Raw genomic sequence first — 10832 nt, forward strand, 5'->3', positions numbered from 1 at the left:
GTTTTATTTTTCTTTTCTTTTTATTGTAGAATGAGGATAAAGTAATGATTTACAATATTACAAATTCCTTTTCAATTAGTTATTTGTGCCCATGCAAAACAACTGATGCAATTAAATTAAATACACTCAAAGTTTAGTTGGTATCTGAACGCTTCTTTCTCATCCTTTAGGAAATTTAATTATGATGCCCAAAATTTTATTATAAAAAATGATAGCAAAGAAAAATGTGAGACACAAATACAACGTTTAATTAATATATCTTAACCATAAATAAAAAAATAATTTATATTGATCAATAAAATTTCTAATAAAAATATATTAGTAATCTATAATTAAATTGGTAATCTAAATATAGATTACATTCCTCTATTGTTAAATATTTAAATTTATTTGACTTGATTCTATACTTCTTTGTTGTTGCAATTAATCACTATTGGTTTTTTTTTATAACTTACAAAGTTGAATCTAATTTATATATTAATAATTGCATATATTTTTTTACTTATTACTTTTAAGTATACTTATATTGTGCAAACTTTTATAACACTTTGTTAACATTGTCATAAACAATTCAAAACATAAATTTCACTTCAATGTTGGAATATATACACACATGTGTGCACATATTAACAAATTATAAAATTACAAGTCATGTTTAAGATTTTGTAATAAATTCACCTCAACTTAAAATCTAATTGAGTTGTACATTATTAATGGATAACATTAATTTAAAGTTTATAACTATTTGAGAGGAAGCATGCTTTTTTGTGAATCCTTGCTAAATTATTTAGGACTTAATAGAATATCATGCTTTTACTTGGTTAAATATTTATGTTCTATCAATTATCAAACATACAAAAATCCAGAAAATGTGAATTTAAGACTAATGTCAACACATGATCCAGTATCATGGAAAATATACGTTTGCTTCTTTATTGTGGACGAAGGGCACAACATTTGATAGAATGTTAATATTTATGTAGAATATTTTTGAAAAGAAGTTGTATTTATATTTTTGGAATTTTACCTACAGTTAAAAAGTAGTAATTTTGACCCCTGGTTTTATTTTGTAGTTACACCACTTATTGATTCTTCTAATAGGTTAGAGGTGACTATGTAATCATATAAATGTTGATTTATCAAAACAAACAAGAACAAAAAATGAAAACAATGGATCAGTTTGAAGTTTTGTTTTCTAAGCAGATTTTTCTTGGGATAAAATTACAAGCAACTTGCGAAGAACATTCTGAATTATACCCACTACATGTAGAAATGAAGAACATATAGAAATGATCATGCTCCATCCTTTTTTCCACTTTTTTCCTTTTTCTTCATCTGAATCTTTTACTTTTATCCTGTCCAGAGGTAGGTTCGCAGCACCTTCTCTCGACCGGAACAAACGTGGCAGGGTCATCACCGTTGTGGAGAGTGGTGAGAGGAGGTGACGAACGAACGTCGAGAAGGGACGAATGATAGAAGCGGTATAAATCATCTATGGATAGATGATGTGGGATGCGAACCTCGCCTTAAACCCTACCAATGGGGGCGGGCTCTAATGGGAGGGAGTGAGTGAGTGTTCGCGCAGGCAGGCAGGCAAGGCAGGCAGCACCACTCCGGTGCTTATTCGGTCGTCGCATAGCTCGGTAGAGGCGGGATGCTCTGCTCACCCGAGCGTTGTCTGTCTTCTAGCAATCCCATGCGATCACTCACCTCATAGTCGTCGCGGCGCGTCACCCTCCGACACCGCGCGTTGTCATTGTAGTGTGGGATCCTCTCTTCTGCTCGTTGCACCTGCACCGACGCCGTGCGCTCATTTTCGCCCATTTCACCAGGCTCTTTTCGTTTTCTATCTCTCTTGTCCTGCGTGGCTGTGGCCATGGCTTCGCTCTGCGTACCCTGTCCCTCTTCGCAATTGGCCTCTATTTCTACTCCTCTCGCTCGTCGTAAGTCGGCTCTAGCTTCGCGCGCTGGCGATGTCTTCCGACCTCATTCGCGACTTTCCTCTGCTCCCTTGCTTCGTTTGAGCTCAGGCCGTTGTCCTGTGCTGGTTGTCAGAGCTTCTGCGATGGATACGGCCAGCTCCAGCAATGATGAAGATGAAGCCGACAATGGTGATCTTCTCTTCACTCTCATTTTTTATGTCTGGATTGGTCAAATCGTTTTGTTGATGGATTATCTGCGGATGGTTGAAAATAATGGCCATTTTACCACATCGAATTCGCGTGAATCTGGCATAGACTTGCTTCAGTATCATTTAAAGGACTTATTTAGCTGTCTCTCTCGTCTCCTCCTAATTCTGAATTGGTATATTCGAGATCTTGTGAACCCTGAGTGACTGTTACGCGTGTTGGGACAGCATGAAACGCCATTTTTTCCAACAGACGGATTGGTCAGGGAAGTTTTATTTTAGGTCGTTCATTTTGTGAATTTTCCCTACGAAAGAACGTTATCAAATGGTCGAAATTTTGAAAATGACCGTCATCTCTTCATGTAATATTTTAACATGAAGTGTCCAGGTCAGGGACTCGGGCTTCTTAGGAAAAGAAGCTCGTGTTTCTGCGACTTGTAGTTCTTCTAGGTAACAACTGAGCCATTTTTGAACCCTTGGTTGCCTGTGCGGGTCAAAATGGATATAGCCGCGACTAAATCATTAGTTTATAACTATCATGTATCTTGGTGTAAGGTCACATTTTACACTGATAAAATGAGGTTAAAATCATCTACATTATGGAGTGAGACGTAGATCCGAAGAGAATGTGACAATTATCTGCTGCGGCTTTCTTTGAGAGAAACCACCGGTTTCTGCTAGTCACTTGAGCATTAAGGAGTGAAAAAAGGCCGAAAGACGTAGAATATACGATAGTGATTGATTGCCGTTCTCATTCATTTTGTCCAATAGTTGTAACCTGGAAGAGTGGTTCCTGGAGTTGCAGAGGTTACGCTTTTGGATTATGGAGCAGGGAATGTGCGAAGCATCCGGAATGCCATTCATCTACTTGGCTTTAAGATTCGTGAGGTTATTATCTTCGTCCATAGAATTTCTAAATGTAAAATGGCTTGTAGATAGGATTTCGTATGCTTCTTAGTTGAAGCCGAGTTATTGAAGTTATTATCGCCGAAAAGTAGGTTTCATTTTTGCAATAACATGGGGTTGTGGCTGTGCAGGTGAACGGACCAGAAGATATCCAAAACGCTAAGCGGTTGGTTTTTCCAGGTGTCGGCTCCTTCAAATCTGCCATGGAGGTGTTAAAAGCAAAAGGGTGAGTTTCAAGCTGTCGATTACCTTAGTCAGCAGCAATGCCTCCGTTTTCTTTTCGTGAGTTTGAATACTTTTTTTGTGAACTCGCAGCAGCGTGCCTCAAATGCTATGTGTGTAAGTACTTGTCGACAGTACTGTACATCTTCCCTTAGCGTTGGGTAACAGTTTTGAAGGTTCTATTCAAAATTTTACGAGATATATCTTAGGGTTCGTATTGTAACTGCAACTTATTTGTTCGCAATGTACATAACAGGATGACGGAGTCCCTTGTATCTTACATCAAGCAAGATAGGCCGTTTCTCGGTATCTGCCTAGGATTGCAGCTCTTGTTCGAGCGCAGCGAAGAGGGCGATAGTGGTACTGTTCCTCTTCTCATTCAATTTCCTTTCTCTATGATCGAGTCCCAAGATTCATCGTATAACATGATTGAACAGCTGCAGCAGATAGTGCTGCACATAATGCTGGTTAATGCTTGAAAGTTCCGTAGCTCTTGGAATTGATCAACTTGTTGATAAGTTGTAACACACTAGTTGACCTCCAAGGACTCACAATGTCCACTATAATATTCAACATTTTTGCATGAGGCAGTGGATGGACTTGCGAAATAGCTGCAGTTTTATCCCGTATGGATTCTAAAATTTGTAAGCAAGTTGTGATTCTGCAGCATTTCGAAAAGTCCGAGGGACTCTTTAGCACAAAGTTTCAAACAAAAATTTGTTGTCAGTTGTAGCAAGCCATTTAGATGAAGCTGTTAACCCTGAGCTTGAAATTAAAATTGACTTCGGCAGTGAACAGCATGGATTGTAGATGCCAAAGTTGATCATACCTTGCATATAGAGATGAACTGTGTTTCTCTAGTTGTAGCTGCAGGAAGCTTCCTGAGTGCTGGCTTTTCTTAAACTTAGATAAGGGGTTCACGTATTTTCTTACTAGACGGAGTGATTTGTCACACTGAAGTTTTGATGTCCATTTGCATTAAGGTGATTAGCAATTCATTGGTCTTCTTGTCAAGTAATACGGGAAATTTCCGATAACTTTATGATGGAGTGCAGTGTGTTGGATGCAGAGCAGATGGTCTTGGCATCATACCTGGTGTGGTTGCACGCTTTGACTCTTCAACAGGACTTTGTGTGCCTCACATTGGATGGAACGGACTGCAGCTACAGCAACCCTCTGCGTCTTTGTTAGAAGGTGTAAATGGTCGTCATGTGTACTTTGTGCACTCATATCGAGCAACTCCTGTACGTTGATTTACTGTTTACAAGTGAAGGTTCTATTTTTGTCATTCATGTCAGTTCTTGTGTACTCCGTGTATTCTCTTCACTGTATAAAAATTGCATAAGGTTTTTCTGTAGTCTGAGCATATCTAGCAACATGGTTTCACTGACGGTAAGGCATAGCATGATTCAATTGGGCATGGCTTGAGCAGACTGTCGAGAACAAGGATTGGGTTTTAGCAACATGCAATTATGGGGTCGACTTCATCTCAGCTGTTCGAAAAGGCAATGTTTACGCAGTCCAATTCCATCCAGAGAAAAGTGGTGGTAAGACGTTTTCATTTCTACTCGGTTTCAAATCACATGATCCCTCGTATCTTTCTATGAACTTCTTCAACTTATTGTTTCTTAACTTACTGATTGAATCGTGCATATGTTTGGTTATTTAGTGTATTTTGGTAGTACAGCAAACCGTGGGCGTGTGTGCACGCAGTGGAACTTGACCTGTGTTATTTTATGTGGATTTACAGTTGTAGGACTAGACATTGTTCGACGATTTCTTGGAGGGAATCACTCTGATGCTGCACAGGTATTGCCAAAGTAACTTAGTCGTCGCCGAATGGTTTATTTGTTTGCTCAAACTCGTTCATCTCGTAGGATTTGGGTTATTTTTATAACGTTTAAGTATTTCATCAATTCCTGAATGTTCCAGACCCTAACAATTTCCGTGTCTTATGTCAACAGGATGTTGAACGCCTGTCCAAAGAACGTATCCACAAGCCAGCCTCTTCACTTGCAAAACGGGTACGGGTGCAGGAAACTGTTTCACACTTATCTCCTTCACATGGGACTTTTCGACATTGAAATCTGTTCAAAACACGAAATCCCGGCGGACTTTGAGATTGGAAGGACAATCAGCTTTCCTTTTCACGAAGATTGAAAGGACCGGAATCTGTCGTTTCAATAATTCATTGTCCTTTTTCTGAAGATCGGAACGACAGAAATCTCACTCCGTTCACGTCGTATTGTATGGCAGGTTATTGCATGTCTTGATGTTCGAAGTAACGACTCAGGGGACCTTGTTGTGACTAAAGGTGATCAGTATGATGTACGAGAACAATCTTCAGCACGTGAGGTGAGCGCTATGCTTTTGAAGAGGTTATTACTCTTGTGCAGACTTGTATGATTTCATTTTTCTGAGGAAGATAGACCTACTTTGTAACATAGCTTGGAAGGGGAAGGGTTCCCTTTCTATTCATATTAGTCGATGCATACTTTATGTGTGATTTTAACAAGGTCCCTTGGATTTATAAATTGCTAGGTCCGCAATCTAGGAAAACCCGTGGAACTTGCAGGGCGCTATTTCAAAGAAGGGGCTGATGAAGTATGTTTCAACCTGCAGACTCTGTAGCTGCTTTCGTTTTTCTATCGCAAACTTCAATGAAGTGCTTCAGAAGTGATCAGTGCGGTCTAGATCAATATACTCTCATGACTTGGATTTTTTTTCGTTTTTAACAATCAGAATGCTTTTTGCACTTAAATGACTCTGAGTAGATTCTGTTTTGGTGCTTATTCTTTAATGTTAATGTTTGGCAGGTTACTTTTCTAAACATTACTGGTTTTCGAGACTTTCCACTAGGAGATATGCCGATGCTGGAGGTACATACTGCCATCTTTTTGTTCACTAATGTTCTTGAATGTACCCAGGGGAGTTAGGATGAACTAGACATTTGATGCATTTTCCTGATGCAGGTGTTGCAACGAACTTCAGAGCAAGTCTTTGTGCCTCTTACAGTAGGTGGTGGGATCTCCGACTTCACTGATGCCAATGGCAGGTTTGTTCTATGATGACCTGATCATGTTGTAGAAGACAATTTTTCACAGCATTTAGTAGCATTTCCACATTATTGATTTTGAGCCATGTTTTTTTTTGAGCTATCTTTTAGGTGGCAATGTTTTCTTTCTAAAATTGGGAGGGGCTCATAACTACAGTATCTTTCAGAGTTGTGTAGGAGAAATTTGATGGAAATGTTCATAGATAAATGTAAATGACCTGTTCATTGAGCTCGAATTATGCTGTCTAAGGAACTTAAAGCCCAGTTAATGTTTCTAGATTTAATGCCTCTTGATTCAATGTTTCCAGGTTTTCCTCACATGTTAAGCCGAACTTTTCATCACTCAATCCTGTATTTAATCTGTTCAAGAGATTGAAGTACTCTCATCAACTTTGTCATATCCATCCACAGATTTTATTCATGCCTAGAAGTGGCTTCAGAGTACTTCAGATCTGGAGCTGACAAGATATCTATTGGAAGTGATGCTGTTTATGCTGCTGAGGAGTATCTCCGCTCAGGGGTATAATGCCTGGCCTTTTGAAGATAAATGCTCCTACTTGCTTTCATTTTGCACTGGACACTAGAGACGAGTTTAAGTAGTTTTGGCATCCAGTTGCAGTAAAATAAATGTGAGGTCATGGAAAAATACAGTAATGTTAAGAGAAGTTCATGGAATACATAATATCATGAGGTTAATTGATGAATTGAGAAATGGGCAATTGCGGTTGAGTACTAATCATCTTAAGCTCTTTTGGTTCAACTATGCTCAGGTCAAAACGGGAAAGAGCAGCTTGGAGCAGATTTCATATGTCTACGGAAACCAGGTATGATTCATGTTTGATTCTAATAGTACAGGTTTATCCATCAATCAAGTTTTAAAAGAATTTTTTTCTCTTTTACATCAAGTCAGTAACAATGGCAGTTTGTCAAGTAAACATGTGGGATAGATGATCGATTAGGTCGTTAATTCCAAGCTCCTGACTGTCAATGAGAAGAATGACATGGATGGCATGTGCAGGCTGTGGTTGTCAGTATAGATCCAGTAAGAGTGTACGTTAAAGATCCTTCAGAAGTACCTTATAAGACTATTGAAGTCCAGGAGCCCGGACCTAATGGAGAGAAGTTCGCTTGGTATCAGTGCACGGTACTTCACGTTGTGGCTTCCCTGACTTGGAACTCATTTTACGTGTTTTATTATTAATAATCCTGGGTATCTTATGCACTGATTCCAATTCATGCCCTGTCAGGTCAGGGGTGGCCGCGACAGGAGACCTATAGGAGCATATGAGCTTGCCAAAGCAGTTCAAGATCTTGGTGCTGGGGAAATTCTCTTGAACTGCATCAATTGTGACGGTACGGGTTTGCTCTACTCTTTTTATCAGACTTGTTTTTGTGGCTTTCATTACGTCTTTGTGTGCCAGTATGCACGGCATGCAAAGTCAATACAAAGTGTTGACTTAGTCATGCGCTTGGTTCACTTCTGCTTCCTAACAGCAAATTTTTTTGTTTCAAGGTTGTTGATACAGTCGCGTAGGTTGATTCTATATTCTTTTTTATGTTTTGATAGATTCAAGTGAATGCTTTGTAAATATATAGTGTGCCAATTCATCGAACCATGGTTGGCCTGGTTCTTTTGAAACTAGGAAAAAGCTGACAGAAGTACAGTCTATAATTGGCGCAGTGGCGGTTAGCATTCACTTATTATTAAGAATATGTTTAGGTTATGTTTTCTGCAAGTTATCCGATGTAGTAGTGAGATGTGGTAATGAACTGGAAATTATGAAGGATTGATTTAATCCTGATTCCATCGATGGAAGCAGAACCGTGGCAGTTATACATTCTTATCTACCCCAAGAAATCTACTGGTCTTTTGATGTTCCTGAAGCATTAGCTAGTGCTTATGTTACATTTCTGGTCACAGGCCAAGGGCAAGGATTCGACATCAACCTTGTGAAGCTTGTATCGGACGCTGTTACGATCCCAGTAATTGCAAGCAGCGGTGCAGGCTGTCCGGAGCACTTTTCAGAGGTCTTTCATCGAACTAGAGCTTCAGCTGCGTTGGCTGCTGGGATTTTTCACAGAAAGGAGGTAAGTTGATTGGATTTTTAAAAGAGTTAGCATCGACTTTCTAGGCCTTGGCAAGGGTTGATTCCGAATTATCGGTGCACGTGAATATCAATCTTAAAGAATACCGTAGCTTTCTTAAAGCTGTAGCTTATATATGTCAGAGCTGTCCGCCAGTGCTGCAGTAATTTCCTCTAAAAGCTCTGTCAGGTCAAGATCAAGTTGGAGTTGTGACTTTGGATCAAGGCTGTCTAATTTTTGGCCAATTTAATACGCACTCTTTTAAAAATGTTTCTCTTGATAAGTGAAACAAGATGATGGATAGCGTGCATGTACATATAAATAAGAGGGTACCACTAGTTATCGTTTTGTTCGGCGGCAGTTTCCAAAATAAGTGTATTTCGTAAGTTGAGGACATGTACATTTAGGATATGATGTCTGCTAAATTTTCTGATTGTCTGCGATGTTTGAAAGCTGCAGGTGGAAATATCATCCGTGAAGGAACATTTGGTCACATCAGGTGTTGAAACAAGACTCTTGTAACAGTAGCATTCAGCGTCCGTATGCAGTCTGGCCTCCCATTCCAAGCGAGTTCTGCTGCACATTTCTTGCTTCTCCTCACCGATTGCGCGACAGACAAACATTGGGCTTCCGAGAGGTCATTGAAAAATTACTTGTAGGGCTATCTTTTGCCCTGGGATTCCGTCAATCATGTTAGCTTTATTTTATCCCAATAGCCACTCCAAAAGGATCAGTATTTCTTCCAAGCATCGTGACGCTGATGTAGTTTCCATCTTATCAAGTTGACCTATCCGTGAAGACTTGTATTAATGCAATGGGAATATAGTCACAATTACGAGCGTTTCGGAAGCTTTCTTATCCTTGGCCTTCTCAACTTATCAACATGCATGCATCAAGTCTGTCAAGGATAATATTTAATACTTTTCAGATTATGATTCAAGAAAGGTATGATTGGTTGTCTTGGCATCTTGACAGGGTGAATCATTTAGCCATTTTTGCCAACTCACTGACCAGTTTTACGTGAGGGCATGTGAGTCATCACGAACTGGCCTAGAACCCAGTAGAATGGAACACTCCCATGATTTCCTTTCTGAGATGACATAAACCTGAAAATGTGTATGAGCTGATGGTTCTGTTGACAGGCAACTAATGATCTAGTTCTCGTCAGTTCACAGACGAAAACCAGTTGATTCTTCTTAGTTTTGACAAGCATGCTGCATCCAAGCCAACGAGTTCACATTCTGGAATGCGGGGATTCCATGTTGAGAGCACATTATCCTTCCTACCCCTCCCTCCCTTCCGCAATCAAACTTTGGTCTCCACTCATTCCAATCTTCTGGTTGGTGCTGACTGGTGTCCATCATGTCAGTCCAGACACCAACTTCTGGTGGATGTGTAATAACTATCTCTGCATTGGTAATAATCATCTTACAAAAAGATGCCCTCGTAACGTCCATGATATGACGTGCCTTCAAAACTAGTAGAATATTTGAAGCCTTTTCAATGGATTGTGTGAATGCAAATATAACTAATGAAAAATACAATTTTTGTAGATATGAACCTTGGAATGTTGAGAACTCGCTCTTCACTTGATCTCCAACTATGTCCTCTTTTCATTTTCACTTTTTTACTTTTCCTTTCCTCCTTGGTATTTATTTATTATTTGGTGTTTAGAAGAAATCATTGAACATTTTTGCATTTGTTTAGAATGGTATGTGTACTGCATTCAAAAGGACTTGCCTTCACTCAAAGTGGTTCCCTCAATCTAAACCTTTTCCAGCTCGAGAATAACACAGCAATTAGGCACCCTTGTTTCTTCTTGATTATATTTAATCCTTATTAAGTTTCAAAGAACTCAATGATTTAATTTTTCCAGATGTGGAGTTTAGATTTGGTGCAATATGTAATAAACATTTTTCCTTTCTTTCATTTTAAATTGTGTTATATCATTTTACTAAAAAAATGATTACAGAAGGAAGCATATATATAGATATGTGTATGTATAGATAATGAACTGGATGCACACCCATACAGTTATTCTTGTTGCTATTGCTTAAAGAATCAAAATTCCATCACATTTGTTTCAATGTGAGCATGATATCAACAGTCTTCACAAAAGAATATTTGTATCTACACCCAATATATTCATACAATATTAGTTATCTGTGTTCGTAACATATAAATCTCAATGCTTATAAAGTACAAAGTTATTATAATTCAAATTTTGATAATACATAAATATGTCAATATTGAGTATAATAATTGATAAAAAATTGTTAATGGGAGAATTCACTTAGTTGAATGAATGAAGCAGAAACCTAACTTGATTAAGTTAATCTAGTCAATTGTATTGACTGAATCAAAATTAAAACTTGATGAGATCAAGCATTGATGAATACATATATCTTAGAGTAGAAGAGTTTAGGCATAAAGAAA

General features: G+C 38.6%; 1 protein-coding gene across 1 annotated transcript; it reads left to right on the top strand.

Annotated features, from left to right (window-relative positions):
- The first annotated feature begins 1560 nt into the window (after positions 1-1560).
- Positions 1561-9254, top strand: LOC112291012 (imidazole glycerol phosphate synthase hisHF, chloroplastic). Its single transcript, XM_024537933.2, has 18 exons — positions 1561-2111; positions 2934-3016; positions 3166-3260; positions 3513-3616; positions 4331-4500; positions 4689-4803; positions 5007-5065; positions 5221-5280; positions 5513-5611; positions 5798-5860; positions 6073-6135; positions 6229-6311; positions 6723-6831; positions 7082-7135; positions 7330-7455; positions 7559-7664; positions 8233-8399; positions 8856-9254. The coding sequence occupies exons 1-18, from the start codon at positions 1877-1879 to the stop codon at positions 8916-8918; spliced, it is 1854 nt and encodes a 617-aa protein (XP_024393701.1). The 5' UTR covers positions 1561-1876; the 3' UTR covers positions 8919-9254.
- The last annotated feature ends 1578 nt before the right edge of the window (positions 9255-10832 follow it).

This window comes from Physcomitrium patens, chromosome 1, assembly GCF_059467195.1.
Source record: "Physcomitrium patens ecotype Gransden chromosome 1, ASM5946719v1, whole genome shotgun sequence".
Lineage (NCBI taxonomy): Eukaryota > Viridiplantae > Streptophyta > Bryopsida > Funariales > Funariaceae > Physcomitrium > Physcomitrium patens.

What these genes read in the sequence shown, in the direction of transcription:
- LOC112291012 (XM_024537933.2), top strand. Translation starts at nt 1,877, where the DNA reads ATGGCTTCGCTCTGCGTACCCTGTCCCTCTTCGCAATTGGCCTCTATT. An exon ending in CCTCTTCACTTGCAAAACGG is followed by an intron (nt 5,281 to 5,512) that starts GTACGGGTGCAG and finishes ATTGTATGGCAG; the next exon opens with GTTATTGCATGTCTTGATGT. An exon ending in GAGATATGCCGATGCTGGAG is followed by an intron (nt 6,136 to 6,228) that starts GTACATACTGCC and finishes TTCCTGATGCAG; the next exon opens with GTGTTGCAACGAACTTCAGA.